Source organism: Heteronotia binoei, chromosome 12 (genome assembly GCF_032191835.1).
Source record: "Heteronotia binoei isolate CCM8104 ecotype False Entrance Well chromosome 12, APGP_CSIRO_Hbin_v1, whole genome shotgun sequence".
Taxonomy (NCBI): domain Eukaryota; kingdom Metazoa; phylum Chordata; class Lepidosauria; order Squamata; family Gekkonidae; genus Heteronotia; species Heteronotia binoei.
In genome coordinates, this window is record NC_083234.1 from 62,331,191 (window position 1) to 62,355,057 (window position 23,867).

A 23,867-nucleotide genomic window follows, 5' to 3' on the forward strand; every position below is an offset into this window, starting at 1 on the left:
CAAGAAAGCCCCAGAGCTGAGCAGTTTACCCAAAAATTCTCCTTTAAAAAGCTGAGAGGCATGGAGCATACTGTTCCGGGCGGAGCAATTTGCTCCCTACCTCAGCTGTTTAAAGGGGCTTCCTTTCTTTGGCAGCCAGCCCTGGGGCTCACTGCCCAAGAAATCCCCTTTAAACAGCTGAGAGGCATGGAGCAAATTGCTCTGTGCAGCTTACCTGTTGAAAGGGTCTTTCTTGGGGAGGTAGCCTCTTTGAATAGCTGAGCAGCAAAGAGCAAACTGCTCCAGGCGAAGCAGTTTGCTCCTTGCCTTTCAGCTGTTTAAAGGGGCTAGCTGTCAAAGAAAGGACTTTAAAAAGCTGAGCAGCACAGGCAGGTTAAACTTTAAATGGACTGCAGCAGAAAGCCTGAAACAGCTAAGTGGCAGGGAGCCCTAGCCGCTCAGCTGTTTTAGTGACTTTCTGCTGGTACAAAAAAGCAGGAGTTTAAAGGGACAGAGTCCCTTTAAATCCCTTCTTTCTGCTCTAGCCAGGAACCCTCATGAACCCCACAAATTGCCTTAGAAGTCCATGATGGTAAATCTGTTATGGACTTCAGTTCCTGAACCACAAACAGCACAGAGTTTGTCACAAATTTTGCCTTGTGGTTTGGTTCATGCCCGTCCATAGCATAGATAAATCTTTGGCATTCTTTTTAAATTCAGTTATCCTTTCTGGCATGTTTTCCCTACAAACTTCATAACTTTGGGGACGGGTGCTCTTGTTCAATAGCTCATAGCACAGCCAGACCTTTCCTGTGCTTTTTACTTTGGCTCTTGCAGAATCCGGCGCCTATGTCATTACATTGTGAACATGCGTTACTTTGAAATGGTCATCCTCATTGTTATAGCGCTCAGCAGTATTGCATTGGCTGCTGAGGACCCAGTGCAAGCTGAGTCACCGAGGAATGAGGTGAGTCATAGTTCATTGTTGAAATTTCATAAAATTATTATTTTTTCTGCTACTGAAGAAAAATATTGAGAAACCCCTGTCTTCTGCTCTTTCCTGCATTTTGCACACTTGTTCATAGCCATCGTTGCCCCAATCTGGTGCTGCTTTGGGAAACTCATTCCCCATTGCTGGAGCAACTGGGCCATTTGTATGCTCATCTTACTGAATGTAATGCATGGCAGAGGAAATGTCACCATTCCCAAGAAATCACGGTTCTGATACCAAGCACCAACTGAATAAGCAAAATAAAATAAAATAAAATGGGATTTTGGAAGTCAGTCTTAACTGGATTATCCTTCAGTTTCAAGTAGGATGTTTGTCATTGAAAAGTTTCTTAAAAGTTAGAGCCAGTGATTCCCCTGCACTGTGAGAAATCTTCTCTTGGATGAAGGAGTTCTTGGAATGGAGGAGGAGACAGTCCATTCCCTTGGAAGATTTCTGACTTAGTGGTACCATCCTAACCAATCCCATGTCTCTTTTTGACTGTACGAGCGCCACCAGTTTTCATCTAGAAACAAAACTGTGCCCGTGTTATGAAACATCTGAGAATATGTGCTATGGGAGACTCACACCATGGAATTTTGAATTTACCATGCAGAGTTATAGTAGTAAGATCCACTCCTATAGAACCCCATTCATTCTTTGCTGTTCTTGTATAGATCTGTCCACCTTTTCAACCAAGTCTCTTATTCTGATTTTAGGCTCTCAAGTACCTGGATTACATATTTACTGGTGTCTTTACTTTTGAGATGGTAATAAAGGTAAGAATCTCTTTTTGGTCCTTTGAGTATGTGTCAACATCATATGGTTGATGACCTCCAGAGATACCTGGGCTGTTGCAGCACTTTCCTCCACATGTGCAAAATAACCACTCCAAGCTGCAATTGTGGCATTCCACTTCCATTATTGCAACAGTGTTGAGAGCACCAATGATGGCTGCACTTGGCCTTTTGGCCTATTGCTACACAGTGTTCAGTTCAGTTCTTCTCAACCAGCCACCCCCACATGTACTTCACATCTGTCTTCAAGCCATTGCCCTGCAGCCAACCCTGCTCTGCAGGCAGGGCCATAGTTGACGGGGGCACAGGGGTGATGCCTCCTATAGAATCTGCAGCACCCCTCACCCAAGCTTCCCTGATTCTCCCTTTGGGAAGATTGGGGGCAGGGGTGCTGCAGATTCTATAGGGGGCACCATCCCTGTGCCCCTTGCTAGCTATGGCCTTGCCTGCAAGTCTCATTCCAGCTGTCCTTCACACTCAGTTGATTCCCTGTAGCCCCACCTGCACATCCTTTCTTCCAATCATGGCCAGTGCCAGCAGCCACCTCCATATGACAGAATGGGCACCCTATCCACTGGAGGGCAATCTTGAGCAACCTGCCTCTAGAGATAGAGGCCTCCCAGTGGATGCTACCACCCCTGTCTTGTTTCAGTCACCTGGAATCTATTGATATCTGAAGAAGTGAGCAGTAGCTCACAACAGCTCATGTCCTACCATTTTTTTTAGTCTTTAAGGTTCTGCTGGACTCTTGCTCTTTTCTGCTGCTACAGACAAACTAGCACAGCCAGTGTTCCCTCTTAAGCTGAGTTAACGTGAGCTACCTCACAGGTTTTTAGCCTCCAGCTCACACAGTTTTGTCTTAGCTCAGAAAGGATGACCCCCCGGGGCACAATAATTTATGCGGCAGCTCACAACTTTAATGCCAGTAGCTCACAAAGTAGAAGTTTTGCTCACAAGACTCTGCAGCTTAGAGGGAACACTGAGCACAGCTACCCATCTTGATCTGTTTCTTGGATGGTTGACTAACAGGCAGAAAGGAGCTTGCATGAGGGTGACTCTCACATTGATTCAGGGTTCTTTTTCCAACAGCAGTGATGAAGAAAAAGGAACGCAGTTCCTTTGTGGTTCCTTTCTGTTACCACAAGTCAGCACCAATAGTCTGTTAATATTTCATGGTTTTTAAGCCCTACCAACAAGGATCATTTGGGGAGGGGGAGTAAAGGGATGTTTGGTTCATTGCAGAGTGGACTCTAAGGGTGCCACATTCTTTCCCTTTTTGCGATCCGTTCAGCAGTGAAAGGGCAGATTTGCTGTAGCTGTGCATGTGTGTAAAAATTAATGTATACCTGAAGCCTTTGCTTTTGATTCCTATGTAGATGATTGACCTGGGATTAATCCTGCACCCTGGCTCCTATTTCCGTGACCTCTGGAACATCCTGGATTTTATTGTGGTCAGTGGGGCTCTTGTGGCCTTCGCCTTTTCGTAAGTAGCTTTTCTTTTGTGGGGGCTCTGATTTCCTGAGCAGAAAATGGGGCGACGCTGATCTGGAAATGCTGGTAGCACACTAGTCATTTTTTTAAAAAGTTTTTGAAGTCATCCATTCTTCTTCACATTTGGAACATAAAAGTGGCCACACGATGAAAAGAGGTTTCCACTTGTACCTTGTTTCAGAAGTGGAGCAGGATGTAAACCACGTAATATAACTTTTCTGAATGTGCAGGTTGTTGAAGTTCTCTGCTTCTGCAAGCCACATTTTTAATATAAATAACACCCCAGAGGTGCCTACTTCTGTTCAAAATCTTTTCCTTTGGACTTTATTAGAGTTGGCCAGTAGTCAGAATTATTGTGGCAGGAGGCTAAGGACATCTAAAAATATCTTTTAGAACATTTAATTGTATTAAATATTAGTATAAGATTTTTAATTTCATAAAAGTTAAAAATGCACCTTGTCTTCATCAGTTATTTCAGTGCCTTGGCACTCCTTGGTCCGAATACTGGAAAGCAGGAGCAGATTTGCATCTTGCTGAACAACAGAATTTGACTCACATGCTTTCCCCATTTTTCCCCATTGAATTTCTATACCCATGCTTGGGAGGAGGGGTATGAGCCTCTTTGAATTTTCCTTGGCAAGAGTAATAGCAACTGGGAGGAAGAGGCTTAGTGGAGAAACAGCACAGAGAGAAAAAGATGTTATAACCTCATTTTTGCTGTATCTGTCTTCCCTCAGCCCCACAGCTGTATTCTTTTCTTTTTCTTTTTGAATTGACTGATGAGAAAAATGATCACGGGGTTTCATGTAAGTCTTGTTCTGCCCTTAAGTGAGAGGAGAAACAAAAGCCCCATGTTTCTTGGCGGCTGAGAAAGTACATCCATTTTTGCTCAGGATATCCCTCTAGCTGTTGTGATTTTTGCAAAACTGGTCAGCCTGGGACCATCTGGAGGCTTCTTATCCCTTATGTTGGTTGGGAATGCATCAGAGCCACAGCCATCATTTCCTTTCCAGCAAAAGCAAGCATGAGTCAGAGTCCTAGAGGGCTCCAACACAGATTCGTGCTACAAGCCTTTGGTGTAGCTGTGGCCTGCAGGTAGTAAGATTTGCCAGATAAACCAGAGGTAATTGGCGGCAGTGTTTTTGTCATGTCTGGAAACTCCACTAGAGAATATTTTCAACACTGGTCTCATGTGTTCAAAATGGTATTTTTGAGAAAAACAACACAATTTACGCAACTTGATCATTAGGTGTTTTCAGTGTGCAATTTTTTTGAGGGTCTGGAGTTGGAGAAGGATTTTTCTCCAAATCATAGAGGGGTCTTTTACCTTTTTATTCAGAGGCAGGAAAGCAAATTCTTCTGCTTGCCTGCTGCAGGACTCAGGTATGAACAGTGCTTGGTCTATTCTAGGCAAAGGAGAGGTGGGGAGAGAACCTTCCCCCTCTATGGCTGACTTGGAGTTTCTAAGAAGTCTTGCCCTAGAAAACTGTTGGGTGTGTGTGAGTGGCTGATGGAAGCTAGATGGGAACTGCTAGCTCTTGATAAATAGAGGGATTCATTTAGACTGAAGATGCTAGTGGTGAGGCCCTGGCTGCTACCATCTTGCCAGTGCTGATCAACAGGCCCTAAGGAAAATCTTGCAAGCCCCACCCTTTGACCAATAAGCCACTCAGACGCCAGACACCATGAAAGTATGGCCAAGTCTGTTTGCTCCTAACATCAGAGGTATGGAGGGTGGCAGAAAAAGGCTGTTTTCTCGTGACTTTGGAATTTCCTCACAAGAGAGCTCTAATTTGCACCATCCTTTCTGGCATTCTACTATATTGTAAAGATTTTAAATTAGGTCTTCTCCAGGTTATGTTGCCAATTACATGATTTTAAGAACTTGGGGATTTTAATAATGCTGGTTTTAAAGTCATCAGAATCATGCGGTGGTAAATGTTGTTGATTTTAATGCTAATGACTGATAGTTTTGTTTTTACTATATTTTTAATGTCTTTACATTGTTGTAATCCACTTGGAGAGTTCTTTTTGGATAGAAGGGTGGGATGTAATTGTTTATAGTAAGTAAAATGGAGTACAGGCTATGTTATGCAGGCATGATGAAAATTAGCCTACATGAGATGTACAAAAGCTTTCAGGTTGCTAAATGTACATGGGTAAAGAAAAAAAAAAGCCACAGTGGCAGCTCTCTGAACATAAAAAAGTGAGCAGCATTTCAGACCTATATATTACCATGTTTTACAGCCTTTACAACAGTTTGAGGTTATATTGCAAGACAATATCTTGTCGCCAGGTCTCTTGCCTGCCTCCCAAAAAGCTTTGTGGCTGAGCAAAGATTTTGGGCTTGTGCTCTCCCACATCTCAAACCTAATATCTTCATCCACTTCCCCTCACAAGCCAAAACTGTATAAGGCACTTTATGCTTTTGAGGGTGTATGGAAAGCTGTCAAGCATGCTAACATGCTAATGTTTGTCAAAGATTTAGAACCTGGATCTGTTAAGCAAAACCAGCTTTCTGGATATCTATGTAATGTTGAGTCTTCTTAAGGAACAAGATGTTTGTTGCTTGGTTTGTAAAAGACTGTGCATTTCCTGATTCCTACCTAATACAGCAGAGCTGGAATTCTGTCAGCAGAAAGGCAGTATTTTTGCCTAGTCCCATTACATTTACCAGATTAATTCATTTTGGCCTTGATATATGGGGTCTTTTTGCTGGCTGTTGTGTGACTTGAAAGCCAGTCTGGTGAGTCAGAAACTTTGACTTTTACCAGAACCTTGGTGTGTAAACACACATGCTGTTGGAATCCACAGCAACTGAGATCACACACTCCTGTCTTCCTCATTTGGGAATCTGTCCAAATCTGCTTCTCTGTAGTTGTGCCTAAAATGTTCTCACTCAGGGCCGCAAGGGGGTCCCTTTAGAGAAACACAATTATTGTTGTATTGGTTTTGTATTACTGTGTTTTGAACCTGGAAAGACATTCAAAGTACATTTCTTCCTGAGTATTATGGTAGGATGAACAGTGAAAAAGGGAAAGGGATAAAGATGTATTCATTCCAAACTGTAACAGCCACAAAGCATAGACATTTTCAATGCTAGTTCTGCCTATTCACTTTTATCTATGCATGAAAAGATCCCCCCCTGGTCCGTTCCTTTATCACTCTGTAATTTTGATCTTGCTGTAGCTTTCAATCCCTTCATTTGGATCTTCCATATCAGCACATGATTTTAAAAGAAACTGCAGAAAAAACAGTCTTGGTGGGAGTGTGCACATGATTGCATGAAGATTGTCATTTTATTGTGTTTTACTGATGTCCAGGTGCATTGCAGCACATTGGTGAAGGGCTGCATTAGAAATAATATTGATTCAGTTGCATGTGACTATATCAAGATTGTTTTCCTCCAATGTTTTATCAGTTCACTTGTGTCAGGGGAAAGAAAGGTCTGAAGGAGCTAAGAGTTGCAACAACATGTGCATGCACAGTGCTCTGTACTAAATTTGGAAATTAAAAAAATGCAGAACAATAGGGTATCTCTAATACACTGGTTCTTCTCTAGAAAGAAGACTAGGTATATATCCCTAATGCACTGGTTCCCCTCTGGAAAGAAGATTAGGTATTTCAGGACTCTAAATCTAGTGGAAAATATAGGATAATTTCAGAAGTTCCCATCCTTCTTTATTTGTGGTGAAGAATGGCAGTGGGTTTCCATGAGTCTCTAGCCCATAAACCTTTATTTTGCTCTGTCAAGGACTTGAACTGGGCACCTCAGAATCTGTGTGTGGAGTTTTACCATTGAGCAACTATAGACTGATGAGAAGGAGAGGCAAAAACAATTGGAATATTTGCCTGAAATGACTGATGTTAAATTCAGCCGTTTCTGGCAAATATTCCAATGGTTGAGGAGGAGGAGAGGTGAAAACGATTGGAATATTTGCCAGAAATGACTTTCAATTTATAGGATGCAGTTAGTTGGTTTAAAATTAACACTGTCCCATGTCTTTGAACACTAAAAAATTCCTTCCAAAGTGACAGGAAATCTGAAAGTATCCTGGTCCTGTCTGAAAATGTGAAGGATGGGTATGCATGCATACAGTTGTTTCACTTCCTGTTTGCTTTGTAAAAAGTGATGGGTGAGAGGGAATTTCATTTTTTTATATGTTTGTTTTGAAGTTATTGTGATGACGTGCACTTCCTTTTTGCCACTGACTCTGTGCTTTTTCTTTGTCTTCCTCTTGCTGGGATCTCTCTGTAGGAGTGTCATGGGGTAATACACTATTTTTGTCCCTTGCAGCCTTGCTATGCCTGCGTATGCATACAGCCATCATTCTGGTGATCTATTTTACACCCGTTCCATTGACTGTTCTGCCCTTCCGTTACTCATCATCGGTGACATTTCCTTTCCCCAACTTAACAGATCTCATTTGCTTACATTTGCTCTATCTGGATTAACAATATCACAACAGAAAGCCAAGCCTCCAGAGCTTCCATATCCAGTTTTGGTCTCTAACAAGATCTGTTTCAGAGAACTCCTTCTTGGTCAGTGAGATGAGTTTGTCAGAGGAGAAAATGTTCTGGGGATCCTGGGAGTTCTTCAGAAGTGTATCAGGGTTTTTAAGTAGTACCGCACAAGAAAACATTCCACAAGAGTTGCAGCAATTGCTGAAGTTCAGAGGGCCAGTCGTTTCAGGACCATGGAGAGCTCCTTTGTCCCCTGCCTGAGCTGTTACTGACAAGTACTCTTGAAGGTTCTTTTTCTGTGATGCACAGAACAGATGTTGTATGTGCCAGTTCTGAACAGGGGGTGCTTTCCATCCCAACTGAAAGTGATGGTTAGTGGGGGAAGTGAGGTCCAGTCAATCAGAACTAGATACTTCACAACCTGAGGTGTCATAAAATTAGAAAAAGGTCACACTTAAACTCTCACAACCACTGGTGGTGGCATCACAACCAGCCAGTTTCCATTTGAAAGAGAGATTTTTCAAACAGATCACATATCACAGAAGAAGAAAACAAGTCATATATTCTACTGCTTTGAAGGCCTAAAAATACAGCCGGCTTCCTGCCTCTGTGCAGTCTAACTTATTTATGCAATAGCCTTTTTCTATGTCTGTTTAGCATTTTAAAAGGAGATATCTGCAAGGGAACTCTCCTGTTCCCTGTCTGACATTTTTAGCATTTCCTTGGAAGTACGAGAGAGTTTTCTCCAGGACAATTAATCAGCATGGTGTAGGAAAGCCCTGCTTAGAACAATGCAAGAAGGCCTTGTTGGCAACTCATCTACTTAGCAGATGTAATAAAAATGCAGCAGAGGATGTATTTGACAGTTAGGAACTGGGAAGGACTCTAACCCTGAGAAGGACTTTAAAAGACACGTTGGTGAAAATTGGTTCCAGCTTGATAGTTGAGCCTTCCATTGGCTACAGCCAGTTACAAGCTAGCACTGTGAATGAGCTTGGGTGGATCAGGTCTTCATATCTTCTCTGTGCTGAGGGCTATAATCATGAAATGAATGAACTGTGTTCTAGAAAGACAAAAAAATCTCTCAAACACTGAGCAGTCATCCCCAAGGCTATCCAGTCAAGGCAGTGAATCACCTTGATTTTGAAAATATTGCCTCTTACTCATTTCCCTTTTTAAAATTTGCCCAAAGAGTGTTTTTAGACTGAGCTGTTTTAATAGCATGTGGTTTGAGGGAGCCTTGCTTGCTAGCAGCCCACTGAGTTAAATCCACTGGATTTCTCAACAAGACTTTCCTAATGGCATGATTTCTCCTACTGCTCAAATGTACCAAAGCCTTCTGGAACAGAACTCATCTGCTCACAATGTTTGTAGCCTGCCAAAAGGTGTCTGTGCTCAAACCGGAACAGCTAGATTTTTAAAAATATATTGCCTAAACAGACCTTTTTTTCTCCTCATGTGAGGTTTGTGTTTTTACTGAATTTGCTATGGATGAGTCACTTTTCTATTTTATCCCATGGTTGATCTGAATACTTCTGCAGGAGAGGTCAAACCATTAGATGTCTACCCAATACCATATGCCTGAAAAATGACCTGAATGGCTAGTACGTGCATTTGAATTTTCTCATTCAGTTGGCTTAGGGATATATGCCAGCCACAGCCAAGACTGGACTCTGCTGCAACAGCAATCTGTTTCCAGTCCTTGTTACCAAAGGGCCCTTCATTATGATGGCCCGTATTTACATTCTTCTGTATTCCTTCTCCCTCTTTGCTTTTGCAGTTTCCTTTCCAATCTTTGACTGCTCTGCCTGCAGAGCATCTCTCAACTCTGCTGACTGATCTGTTCTGATGTCACAGTGGCCATCAGCAAATAAAGATAGTTAAGTTGCTCTGGCTTCTCTGGGTTTATCTGTGGTAATGTCATAGAGGAGCTGAAAAGCTTTGAAGCGGAAGGCTAAGTGCTGAAAGAGGGCTTTCTGATATCTTAAAGCTGGAATTTGTGGAATTAAATGGCACAAGCATCCAGAGCACCTCTGTAGACTTTCAAGTGATGTTTTATGACCTTCTACATATTACATTTTTAGGTATATGCTTAGGTATACTCATTAGAAACCTGTGATAAGCTGCAGCTCTTTGCCAAATGTATATTTGTGGGGAAACCTAGGTTTCCACCTTGTTTTATATTATATAATTTTAAGTTGATTGGCTTTAAAGCTTTATGATTGAGAGAGAAAGAAAAATATGACATTTGCTGCTTTATGGCATGTGGTAGAATGCAAGGGAAAAATCAGAAGGATTTTTCAAAGGAGCCATGGCAAATGGATATGTTGGTTTGAAGTATATCTAGTGTGTTTCAAACATGTTACTGGTTCTCAAGGATACCTCTTTCATAAGAGGCACAGTGTTAAAGGCGGACAACAGGTAAAAGTACCAAGCTCAAAATGTTCATTTCAGAATATACCTCAATTTCCCAGGCACCTGTGGATGCTTCCCCCCCTGTTCTTTTTCTGTAAGCTGGTGCAGCACTTGTTTCTAGGTGGTGATAAAATACACCATTTTATGTGAAGCAGACATCTACCTTTTCCAATGTGAGGCTACTAACATACTGTGTACATAAAGTGTTGTCAAGCTGCAGCCAGCATATGGTGATAAGAGAACATAAGAGAAGCCGTGTTGGATCAGGCCAATGGCCCATCCAGTCCAACACTCTGTGTCACACAGTGGCCAAAAAAACCAAGTGCCACTAGGAGGTCTACCAATGGGGTCAGGACACTAGAAGCCCTCCCACTGTGCCCCCCAAGCACCAAGAACACACAGTATCACTTGCCTCAGACAGAGAGTTCTAATGATAAACTGTGGCTAATAGCCACTGATGGACCTCTGCTCCATATGCTTATCCAATTCCCTCTTGAAGCTTGCTATGCTTGTAGCCATCACCACCTCATGGGGCAGTGAATTCCATGTGTTAATCACCCTTTGGGTGAAGAAGTACTTCCTTTTATCAGTTCTCACCTGACTGCTTTCCTAGGATTTTCAAGGCAAGAAACTAATAGAGATGGTTCATCATCACTTACCCTTCATAGCAACCCTGAAGTTCCTTGGTGGTTTCCCATCCTGATACTGATGAGGGCCAACCCTGCTTAGCTTCCAAGATCTGATGAGATCAGGCTAGTCTGGGCCATCCAGATCAGGGTGCTAACATACTACCTTACAATTATGTGTAATTATCTGGACTATCCAGTTAAGACAAACAAGATTTTAGGTGCCCAGCCTTAAGATCATAAAGCTTTACTTCAGCAGCATCCCTTCTGTGTACGCAAACATTTTATTCTCCATCTGGGAACAATCTATGATGTTCTGAGCTAGCTTGTCAGTTTAGAACATGGAATAGTAAAAAAAAAAAAAAAGTATAGTTATTTCTAGTAAACCAAAGAAAATCCTTTGCTTAAATGAACATCCTGTGCTTATGACATAAGCCTCTAAGAAATGCAACATCTACTTCAAACTGCACCTCTATCCAGCAGACCCTACTCATCTGCATGAATAGCCCAGGACTAACATTTCTTATCACTTTGAGCATGTAATAAATGTGCATATTACATGGCTCAGCATGGTTTGAGCTGCATGTAGTCTTAAGCTGAACCCAAGAACATTAATAAAATGAAAATAAAAAAGGGAGTCTGCCTGCCGGTCCTCTTTCTCTTTTATGTTTGTTTAGCTGGTAAAAATACTTAATCAAGCTATCTGTCCCTTGAAGGAGGGCTGAACTATTTCAAGGAAGTTGTTGTGTCTGGCTCTTTTTCTACACTTTGTCCTAAAAATGATAACAGTGCTAATAAAATGAGAGCTCCCTCTTTCCTTTTGGAGGTAGATTTCCCTTCTTCATAGGTGGATAATAATGACAAGTGCTGGGCCTTGTAGTCAGTCATGGGCATGGACAAAGACGGCTAAAAGTACATTGGGGAAGAATTTATAAGCCATTGCAAACCAGTAGAATTCTAAATACAACTGACTCTGAGGCTGCTTTTCATCAAGTCAGACCTCTGGTTCACCTTGCTCTCCAGGGCTTCAGGCGGAGAAAAAAACTTGCCTAACCTTGCTGAATTTCTTTCTTAATTGGAGATCCTGAGGAATGGATCCTCAGAGCTTTTGCATGCAAGCAAAGCATTACACTATCACTAAGCCCATGGCCCTTTTGATATCACGTTGTCTAATGTTTTAATTAAAAGACATATATTTTGATTTTCCCCCTGATTTTACATACCAGTTCTTAAGTGCTTAGTACCTTCGTATTCATTGACTGGAATCCTGAGAGGCAGGAGTGAGCTTGAGTAGTTGGGTAGATATGCGGCTTGCATGTGTTCCTTTGTATCTCTGCAAGAAAAGGGGCTAGATACCTACTGTCTTTCAAAATCAAAGCTAAATATTCAAGGAAAGGACTTGACATTTCAAGGGCAGTCCTCCTATCAGGTATTGTCATGGCTGTGACCCAAGTTGTGCCCCTTTTTTTTCAGACGCCCATTCTAGAATAGAATTTTTGGATGCATTTTGCTGTGTTATGTTGCATCAAGGGTAAAGGGGGAGTTCCGTGGTTATTATCTGGGCTGTGAAGCTTTTCACTGAATCCTACAAGAACCAAAGCCTCCTTTTGTTGCACTTGTGCTTTGTCTTGCAGACAAAATAAAGGCAAAGATATCAACACAATCAAGTCCTTGCGAGTTCTGAGGGTCCTTCGGCCTCTGAAGACGATCAAACGCCTGCCAAAGTTAAAGGTAGGATTTCAGTCCTTGAGTCCTATCTTAGCATATGTAATTTGCTAACTGGTTTGTTGGCAAGATCCGTTTTCCCTGCATTTTTGATCCAGAAGTCCCTCTTGATTTTGCTTCTGCCTTGTGAGAACTAAACTAATGATTCGTGTATCTTCACACGCCTTTGTTTCCTGGTACATTATACAGATATTATACATTGTAAAGATACATCCTATAAATTGTATATAAAAACCATACAATATGCAAGCATAGTACAAAGAAGCAGCCAACAGCAGATGATTAAAATGAGTGACAACTATGGCTGCGGGCAGACTGGAAGACTGGTGCATTTTGGGTGCACTGCTAATTATTCTGGCACATTTTGTGACAGAGATTTTCTATCAGACTCCCACTCAGATCTGGCCTCCCAGCGTGCTGCTTCCATGGTTGACCATTCAGATTAGTGCTGAATGTCTGGTGGTATTTTTTCCAAAAAGCCCAACTTTTACATTTTTGAAAACATTTTGGGTTTGCATGTGCACACATGTGCATATGCACTATCACTTTAAAAAAATAGAATGACAAAAATGGAATTAAAGGTTTACACTTCTGAGCTGGTTTGAGTTCACACCAGGGAAGTTCAGATATCTTGGAAATAGTGGATGAATGTGCCAAACTCCATAAGCACCAGACTTTCTCCGGTGGCTGTTTACTCCGTCTGGGTACCAGAGTGGGTGTTTGAACAAGCCCATTTAATCTTTAAGGGAACAGCAACTATGTTGGGCCCAACTGCCCATCTGACAGCAGCCCAGGTGAATGAAGTGAAATAGAAAGCCTTTTGCATATAACTCAGTATGCTTGCATTTTACAACTAATGTTTTGGCCTCTTCCATTCTTACCCCCTTTCTGCTGGTTTGTGTTACCCTTAAGTGTTGACAGTGACCTCAGACGCTCTGAATAGCCTAGACCCTGGCTTTCTTCAGGGCTTTTTTTTGTTGCAGCATGAACTTTGCCCATCTGTTACCATCTAAACTTGACATCTGAAGGTCTGTGCTTTTTGTAGTGCTTTTCCCCAGTTAGCCAGTTAATTATTTGAGACAGGACCTACACTCTGAACCAGCCTAGTTCTGAAGGCAACTTGCATAGAAACAGGAAGTATAACACAATAAATAGAACTATAGATACAGTTAAAACAATTAGAAAACATCTTAAAGCCAGCTGCTCTCATAGAATTAACACAAAAGCAGACAGTGTGCAATACCTTAAACCCAGCAAATTAAGCAGCATTCCATATCTAACAAAAGCAAGTCCTTTAAATCTATTTGCATAGCAGAACACAAGGAAAGAAAGTTAACAGCCTCTGTCAGATTCTCCTAGTGCAACATGTAATATCTTTTAATCATTGGATGAAGGCCATCCCATTTACCTGAGCTTTAAATAATGAATGCATCAAGGACAATGACTCTTTTTACTAACTATCGACTGTGTGTGTGTGATCTATTTGTTATTGTTCTAATTGGATGCCCTGTTTTTTATTTCAGGTGGTAGATTAACTACCTTAAATGCCCCAAATGTCAGAGAGGGTGGAATATAATCCTGCAACAAATAAATACCTCCCACTCACACTTGATTATCCTGGCCTTCGTTCTATCATCGTTTCTCCTCCCCCCCCCCCACTTGTGAGCTCTTTGAGGCAGGAATCTGCCTTCATTTTGGTTTATTTATTTGGTTTGAGTAAAAGTCATGAACATGGATGACATTCACCATTCCCCTTTTCCATTGAGAGCTTCTTGTTAATAGATCTTATGCTAAACACTGCCTGAATAGTACATATTTCCTGACAATTTCATTATATCAGTGTTGTCATTGTATATCAGAGCAAAGTTAAGAGTACAGCACAGGCCTGTCATTTGGGATTATTCTGTGAGGTGGCACTGGCTGATGTCACAAAAAACATGCGCTCACTTCAATAAAGAAGGTTCCTGTTGACTTTCACTTGAGGGCTGCTCAAACTAGGCCGGAAAATTCTTAAGTGTTTCTGGGAGAGGAAAATAAATCTTTCCTCTCCTTGGATTCTGCTGTTCTCTCCATCATTACAGATCCACATGGAGTATTCCATTTTTAATAGAGTTGATTCAAAGCAGAACTGAATTCAAGGGATTCACCCGTATTCCCACTCAGAAGGCCAGTTCATCCGAGAGCACCAGCAGGGCAGCAAGCGAGCTGAATGGGCAGGCAAGGAGCAGGTGAATTCAAGTGGCAAGGAGTCATGTGACATAATCCTCAGCCCGAGCACCTGGCTCAGCTTGCTCGCTGCAAGCTTGCCTTTCAGGAGGAGGGCGAGGTGTGTGGCAGGAGTGGGGAAAGCCAGCCAGACTTTATTGGTGCTACCACACCAGAATTCATACTTAAATTGGGAGATTGGGATAGGGGTGCCACCAAATCGATAGGGGGCACTGCCTGCTCTGCCCCTATGCTGGTTATGGCCCTGGTCCAGTGGTACCTTTAAGACCAACAAAGTTGTATTCAAGGTATGAGCTTAAAGTCTTAAAGATGCCACTGGGCTCTGTGTTCTATTGCTTCAGATCAACACAGCTGCCCTCCTGGATCTATTTTCATGGAAGTCACTCTACATCAGTAATAGAGAGGGTCTTAACCTGGCTCTGTTGTGGCTAGCTCTTCAACATTTCAGGCTGGCAGTGTGAAATTGAGCAGTGTATCTCTCTCTCTCTGTGAGAACTTTTAATGGCTTTTTTTGCCAATGTGGGTTAGAATATTGGACTTGACCTAGGGTTGAAACACATGGAACCACTTCATACTGATTCAGAACATGGACCCAAGGTCACTGCTTTCTACACAGCCTGGCAGCAGTGCTCCAGGGTATTAGGTGGTAGTCTTTTATATCACCTTTTATATGATCCTTAAAATCTGGAGATGCTGGTGATTGAACTTGCAACCTTCTGCATGCTAAGAAGATGCTCTACCAGTAAGTCACGGTTCTTCCCCTCTCCTCTCAGGCCAAGAAATTTACTGGTTACTCTCTTAACCAGGTTTACCTCAGAGGGGTTTGTAAGAGGGGAAAAAATGAGATATCCCCATCCATAGATGCCATTTTGAGCTCCTTGGAAGAAGTAGGTGAGAAATGAACAGATGAATTCACTTCAGAATGTTAGTTTAAGCAAAACGCTGACAGTCGGTCTTTCTGCCGTCCTCATCAGGCTTTTGTATATTCAGTTCTAAGGAAATCTTATTTCGAAGTAAGTGCCACTGAAATGGATTAAACTGACTTCAAAATTTTTTTTTTTCAAAAACAGTTATTGCTGAAAAATAGGACAATTCTGTTTATGTTAGCCTATATCTGGTTAGACCCTGCCTTTTCTCCAAGAAGCTCAGGCCAATGAGCATAGCTTGCACTTCTGTATTTTATTCTTATAACAACTCTGTGAGGTGGGTTAGGCTGATTACATGATACGCTTCCTGGGAAAGTCCCCAAGTCTGGTTGAACAATGTAGTCTCGGTGCTTCCCAGGTGCATGTGGGCCCAATTTGGGTCAGAACTTCAGTGTGTGGGTAGAGGGACCTTAAGCCCTCACCCCACTCCTATTTTCCTGGAACAGTTCTAGGGAAACCCTATTTAATGTGTAGCCCATCAGTCAATGTAGTTTATTAAACAAAGCAAATAAAGGGTCCCAGGACTCTTCAGGTCAGGAGAACGGTGTGGTATCGAAGCCTTAATGCCCCTCTTCACATATGCTGCAGCACCAATTCTGATCAGGCCTGAGAGTGTCTGGGAGGCCTGAAACTCTCCAGCTACATTCTGTTGGCCAGATCTGGGGCATACCTGGAAATACGTATCATGTAGTTAGATCCTGAGAGAGAATGGATGGCCCAACGTCTCCAGCAAATTTCACTGCTGAGCAGAGATTTGAACCTAAGTGTTTTGATGAAGACTGATTGTTCTCTCTCTCTCCTCGCACTGCAGGCAGTCTTTGATTGTGTGGTGAATTCTCTGAAGAATGTCCTGAATATCCTCATTGTTTACATGCTCTTCATGTTCATCTTTGCTGTCATCGCTGTGCAGCTCTTCAAAGGGCGATTCTTTTACTGTACGGATGAGTCAAAGGATCTGGAGAAAGACTGCAGGTGCAAGAAATACATGTGGCCTTGCATAAGAGAAAACAGAACAAACTCATCCCTGTTTCCTTCCAATCAGGGCAGTGAGGAGGAAGCCTTATCCAGCCTTGAGCAGGGCTGGAAGGCACAAATATTCATTGCACCTGAAGATTCTTTGGAAGAGTCAGTGTTCCCTAGAGGAAGCTCTCAGTTACCACTCTGTTTTTTTGACAAGGCTCTGGTGGTTTCTGTAGCCATGCCACTGCCAGACATTCAGTGGATGCTGCTTTAGATAGTCATCAGAAATGGCCATATTTAAATGGTGACTCCTCCTATGGACTTCAAGGAGACAGGATTTCGAGAACCTTTGCTAGGAGGAGACAATCCTCTTAGTTACAGTGTTCCTTCTGTTCTTGGAAGTACATACATTCAGAGGTTTATTCCTTCCCAATTCCCCTTCCTTATTGCCGTTCAGTCTGTTTATATGCCCAGTCATTTCAAGGTGCTGATCAAACTTTAAAGTCATAATTGGTCTAGGAACATGAGTATTTCAGTTACTATATGAGTTGATGGGCATTAGGTTGTGCCTCTGAGCCTGTTTCAGGTACTATCACCAATGGATACTAGGCTGTCATGAACCAGGAGCCAGGGCTATTTCTGTGGTAACCCAATTTCTTTGGAATTCCTTTAAACCAGTAACTCTGTAGGCATCCTTCATTCTCTTCTGGAGGGAAGTAATTTAAGGGTGTGTCTGGCAATCAGATTAAGCAAGTTATTTTTGCTTATTCTGATATTCTCTTTTGAAAACCATGCCATAACAGACAGCCTAGAAATATAAATACATTAAATATGTTATACTTTCTTTCTATATATAGCTGTGTCCATATATAGATATTGAATTTCTGGAGAAGCAGCTGGTGTCCTGACATCTAGTCAGATTAAAGGAAAAGAGGCAGTGGTCTGAAGCACTGTCTCATACCATTTGCCAATCTAGTTCGTATTATTTACTCTTGACTTATCGTGGATCTTTCCCAGTTTATTCTATCTGAGATTCTTTAAATGGACCTGGAATCTTTTCTGTGCCCAGTATCTGCTCTGCCATTAAATTAGAGCCTCTCCATGTCTCAAAATACCTTGTTGATAAGGGGCGTATTACTATTCTCTGCTGTCCTTGGTGGATGTCATGTGAGGAACTCAGGAGCCTCACCAAACTACAGTCCTAAGTATTTGCTTTCCTTCATTCCATCCTAGTGCTAGGAGAGTTTACAAAGAAGGCTTCCCTCAACAGAGATTCAGGGTGCATTCCAGGATAAATTTTACTTGCAGGTTAAGCCAGTGGAGACACATTGATATACATGGAATATATGTACAGAGGGTACTGGCTGTTTTATTTCTTCCCACAAAGAATCTTGGAGTGTACCTTTCAGGTCATGTAGTGTAGATCGTAGCGAAAGATCATTAAAAGGGACCAGACCTCCCTGCTGTTCAAGAAATAGGATACAAACTCTCTTTTGCTTCAGTTTCAAGGCAATCTTATGTCGCAATGCCATATCAAGGGAACTATGCACTCATGCAAAGCTTTTACAGATTAAAATAGGATTGGTTGTGTATTTATGACATCTCTGTCCTAACATCAGGTACCCATTGATGGGTACAGGCTCTGCTTCCTCTAAGCAATATCCATTTAGTCTGTTGTAATAACCTGTCTTCTACTGACTTCTGAAACAGGTGTTTTAATTAAGTGCATGTAAGATTTTTCATTTAAAAAGATAGTGGAATGTTTCATAGAGTGTTTAAACTAGATGCCCCTCAAGCACATATTTTGCTGGAGAAGCCGTTACAGAGGTGGGATGAAAAAGCTAACCATACACTAGCATTTTTTCTAAAAGGCGCCCTACAGATCTCCATGAAAGGCAAAATAGGGTCAATGATTGACCAGGGACTCATTCTCAAAAACAGGGACTGTCTGTGGCAAACTGGCTCAGGTGTAGCAGGTAGGGATCAAGTCCCTGTTCAGAAGGCATTTTCATCTCCTTAGCACTGAGTCTATTTGAATTTTCTGTTCTGTTTCTTCTAGGGGCCAGTATCTGGATTATGAGAAGGATGAGGTGGAAGCTCAGCCCAGGAAATGGAATAAATACGAATTCCACTATGACAATGTTCTGTGGGCTTTATTGACGCTGTTCACTGTCTCCACAGGAGAAGGGTGGCCAACGTAAGTTTGTGTGACACTTCATGTCTCTGTTGGCTGTCTGGCAACAACTGTCTTGGTCCTTTGTCACAGTCAGGGAAAGGGAAAAAAATGAAGGACTCGTGAAGATGTTCCTTTGTCAGTTAGGCTTCTGCTTTTATTCTTTACGGTTGCTGAACAAATCAGAAACATTAAAAAGCACAGAGCGTGTTTTTTTCAGAATGGCAGGATTCCCTGGATACTTGTTGCTACATGATAGTCCACTCTTCTCTGACCTATGCATTTGTTCTGCTTTAGAACCTGTGAACTTTACATAACATTTTCAAAAAGACAATTACTGTGAGATGGGAAAGTTGCTGAAGTTCAAAATTAGATTCACTGCTGGGCTTACAACTTAAAAACAAAACTGTATATTTGTTAGTTCCTGACTCATACTTCAATTGCATCCACCTGGAGATTGTGCTCTAATTTCGCAACAACAAATTAGATTTGGGGATGGAGAGGATGCAGCCATGCAATATCATTCTCTAATCCACTTGCTTTGCTCCAGTCTTTGTAGACCTGGACTGATACAATCCTTTTGGAAAGACTGAAATCAAAATATGTTTGCATGTAGTATATGGATGGGGAGGTGTGCATTTCGAAGGTCTCACTCACATTAGAACTGTTTTCGTTCCCTCAGCTTCCTGTGGGTGCCATCTCTCATCCTGCTCCATCAGAGAGGACCTTTTCTGGGCATTTAAAAAAAAATCAGTAGTTGATAGATCACTATAATATTGTAGTGTTATAACAATCTGTTGCCATGACCTACTTGTTCCTTTGAATTCTAAAATGTCTGTTTAATTGTAGAGATGCACCTTTCTTCCATATATCTGCAACAAAAATGACTAGAGACTTAAAAAAAACATCAGGGGATTCAGAGGTACTAGTAGATTGTGGCAATAAATCATTATAGTGCTACAGCACAATAGTAATTAGTGGTGTTTTGTTTTTTTAAAAAAGATCCCTCCAGTGGTGCAGTATGGGAGGAATTCAGGGAAGCTGCAACTGATGGAGGAAAATGCACATGCAATTCTTATGTGGATGGTCTGTTGCCAAAGTGAATGTTCGTGCATTTAAGAATGTAAGATGAACCCTGCTGGATCAGACAAATGGTTCATCTGGTCCATCATCCTATCTCACACAGTGGCCAACCAGTTCTTCTAGACAGCCAACAACAGGGAATAAAGACCAATGCCCTTCCCCGATGTTGCTTCCTGGAATTCAAAGGATTAGTGGCTCTGACTATGGAGGTTCTCCTCAGTCATCATGGCTAGTAGCCATTAATAGTCTTGTCCTCCATGAAACTATCAAATCTCCTTTTAAAGTTGTTTGTTCTTGTAGCCATCACTACATCTTCTGGCAGTGAATTCCACATTTTAGTCACTCTGTGTAAAGCAGTGTTTCCTTTCGTCTGTTGTGAACTACTGCCCAGCAGGTTCATTGGATGCCCTCAAATTCTAGCGTTTTGGGAGAGGGAAAAAATTTCTGCTTGTCAACTCTCTCCTCCCATGCATAATTTTATAAACTTCTATCATGTCCCCCTTGGACTGTCTCCTTTCTAAACTGAAAAGTCCCATACTTTTCAGTCATTTCTCATAGGGAAGATGCTCCAACCCCCTAAACATCTTGGCTGTCCTCCTCTGTATTTTCATTTGTTCATCTAAATGAAAGACTGCCTTTCACCTTTGTAACTCAGTCACATTTGTAACTCAGGGTGATGTCTTTCTCTGCTGCCTGAGATCCTTTAATGGAACTGAACTCTACTAACATCATCCATATATATACTGTTACTGTACATTTGATGGTTGGTAGCTGAATGGCCCAAGTGACTTTATCATGTAATGAATGCATATGAATGAACTAGCTCCAATACACCTATTATAAGTATGTATAGTTACCGAAATGTTAAAAAAAAAAAAAGAATAAAGCCAAATCAATAGTAGAGAGTGATCAAACTAGATATACAATGTTGCACGATAACATGAAGCTGCATTTCTACTATAAATAGGTAGGTCAGGATGAACTTGACTTCAGCTTTGGAAAGCTAGATTTCAGACTCTTACTTCAAAAGTTTACTCTCTGAAGAGGCTGAACAGTGGCTTTCTGCCAAACCTTCAATAAAGAACTGATCTGTTCACATTTTAGCATAAGTCTTAACCATAAAACCAAGGAGAAACTATTTTCATAAGAGCTTGTCATTATCAAAAACAATTCCATATGAAGGGGAATGTCAAAAATAAAATGCAAATCAATTCTAGTAAGCAATTATTTTCTCCTAATCCCATGCTCGTTAAGAGCTCCTTCCTCCTTGTGAGGTATTAACATCCTGCCCTGTTGAATAAGTTGAAACTCATCTTCTCTACATTATTTTTCAAAGTATTAAATGTTGTGTTTCTAATGAGATCTTTCTCTTTATAATGGATTGGATTTTAGTTACAGCTGTATATATTTCTGTAAAGTTGCATATATAATATGAATACACCCAGTTTTCTATTATATTTGGTGTACTGATTATTTTTATGGTCCCCTTTTTCTTTTCATGGTTTATTTAGGGGGTTCTTCTCTCTCCTCTGACTTCCTATGCCAGGTTCTTATTTGACGTCTCTGCCTCCTTGTCCTTCACAGTGTTTTGAAGCATTCAGTTGATGCAACATATGAGAACCAGGGCCCAAGTCCTGGGTTTCGAATGGAGATGTCCATCTTTTATGTGGTGTATTTCGTCGTCTTCCCTTTCTTCTTTGTCAACATCTTTGTGGCTTTAATCATCATCACCTTCCAGGAGCAGGGTGACAAAGTCATGTCTGAATGCAGCCTAGAGAAGAACGAGGTACTTGTGTGGATCATAAAACTGTAAAATGCCGACAGGGCTAGCCTAAATCACATTGCCATCCATTTAACTGATTTGCCTGCCTGTTACAGTTACAGATCCAATTCACAACATCACAAATTGGGGCTGTAAAGTTAATAGGAAGCCTTGGGGATTCTGGTGTATTCTGTAAGTGAATTTCTCTGACTGGCTTCCTTCAGAATTCAGACTACCATTTTGTGCCCAAGCTTTGAGTCTTCCATGTAATTGTCAAGGGATGTCCCAGTTGTAGATTTGTCTCTTGACTCCCCAGTGGTCTAAGAAATCCAAAGCAAAGCCAAGAAAGACCTACTACTTATGAAAGGGAAGAATAATGAGAAACCATGTCTGGAACATGTAATGCCAGAGAACACAACACCATTGAATGGTAAAGATAGATTACAACAGAGTAAAATTACTCCACTATCCACAAGAAATATAAACATATACAAAAGAACAAGTGATGCAGATAAATGATCTTTTTACACCTGGGCATGTACAAACTGTAAGAAAAAGTAGAATTTTATACAAATTGTAAGACATACAACAATTTTCTGTTTACACTTGACCTTGTACAAACTGTAGAAGATAACATAATTATATATGAGTTGTAAGAAAGAGCAGTGATGTGATCCTAGGTACACACTCATTTTTATATTCTCTTAATATTGTCTTTAGAATACATGAATAATACATAGATCATATCCATGTATTCCTGAATTGAAAAACTGTGTAGCCTCATGGTAATTCATGAATGAGGAAACAATTACAGCAGTATTCATAATAATGTTGGATACAAAAAGACTATCTTCATAATCAGAAATGTCAATTCTAATTCGAATCACCACCTGACCAAAAACTGTTATGATTCAGTCTACTTACCACCATCTGAAAAATGATGGAGGAGATTAGGGTGATTATTCTTTAGTGCCATCTTATTTTAAATTATCTAACTGTTTGATTGTTGGGTATTTATTGGTTTTGTTGTGGTTTTACTATGTTGTGAGCTGCCTTGAGCCCACTTGTGGGGTAGGGGAGTACATAAATTCAACAAATAAGTAAAACAAATTATGTCCTTTAAAATTCTGATTAATAATAATAGTAATAACCAACTAAAAGGGCAGTCATTTCTCTTACTTTGAAAGTTTAGAAGTAGACAGCAGTAACTTAAGACATCAGAATATCAACATGGGTTACTACTTACAGCTATGAATACACACAAAATTAAACTCCTTTGTTGTCTGTATTTAACACTGTGATCTCATGATCGCAAAACAAAATTTGGCACCAACCCCGGAAAGTAACTTTGCACTATAAACACTAAAGAAATTACTATATACAAATCCAACTATGACATCCTGTAGTCTAGATACTCAAGACCTAAAGTGCATGTCAAACCTGAATTTAAGGTAAGGACTGATTATGATGATCCTTCTGTCTCCACAAACAATGTAAAATATTGTTGCGGGGAGAAGAACTACTTCTACATACACACAAGTCACAAGGACACTATGGCCCCTGTGGGAAAAACCATAGCATCTGCAGCTACCCTTCACTTCAGCTCTTATGATTAACCTTGGATGCAGATGGAAAGCATTAGCTGTGAGCAAATCATTTTCCTGTTGCTTCCCACCCTGTCTTCATAGAGAGCCTGCATAGACTTCGCCATAAGTGCCAAGCCTCTAACCCGCTACATGCCTCAAAACAAGCAGTCATTCCAGTACAAGATGTGGAAATTTGTGGTGTCCCCTCCTTTTGAATACTTTATCATGGCCATGATTGCACTCAACACCATTGTGCTGATGATGAAGGTTAGTGAGTTCATGTTCAGTTTTGTGACTGAGGGAACCATTATGGTGTGGTGGAAAGGGCATACTGAATTTGTTCATGGAAAATCCAATTGCAGATACCCTTCACAGCCGTGCTGCAGGTCAATGTGCCACTGCTCTGGGCAAGCCATTGACTGTCAACCTAACCTTTCCTCACAAGTGGCAAGATAATTCACTCTAAACCCTTGGAACAGAAGGAGGAATATATCTTAAAATGCAATAAAATAAATTAAAGAAGACTCTGTTGCTGGGGAGAGAAGATGGACATGAAGCCCCACATTCTCTTATCTCCTGCATTCTCTCATTCTCAGTTCTTCCCACATGGCCTTGAACTGGATGGGAAGAGGGTTAGAACCAGTACTCCCTCTAAGCTATGGAGTC

The 23,867-nt window shown here is 41.2% G+C and overlaps 1 protein-coding gene across 9 annotated transcripts in view; it reads left to right on the forward strand.

Moving 5' to 3' along the window:
• Positions 1-23,867, forward strand: part of CACNA1B (calcium voltage-gated channel subunit alpha1 B) — a 490,529-nt gene that overhangs the window by 379,773 nt on the left and 86,889 nt on the right. For all 9 annotated transcript variants that reach the window (XM_060251289.1, XM_060251281.1, XM_060251280.1 and 6 more), the window contains 8 exons: positions 817-946; positions 1,687-1,746; positions 3,141-3,247; positions 12,395-12,491; positions 16,449-16,609; positions 18,657-18,794; positions 21,438-21,639; positions 23,304-23,468. In XM_060251289.1, the coding sequence (XP_060107272.1) occupies positions 817-946; positions 1,687-1,746; positions 3,141-3,247; positions 12,395-12,491; positions 16,449-16,609; positions 18,657-18,794; positions 21,438-21,639; positions 23,304-23,468 (1,060 nt within the window). The remainder of the gene's footprint in view (positions 1-816; positions 947-1,686; positions 1,747-3,140; positions 3,248-12,394; positions 12,492-16,448; positions 16,610-18,656; positions 18,795-21,437; positions 21,640-23,303; positions 23,469-23,867) is intronic.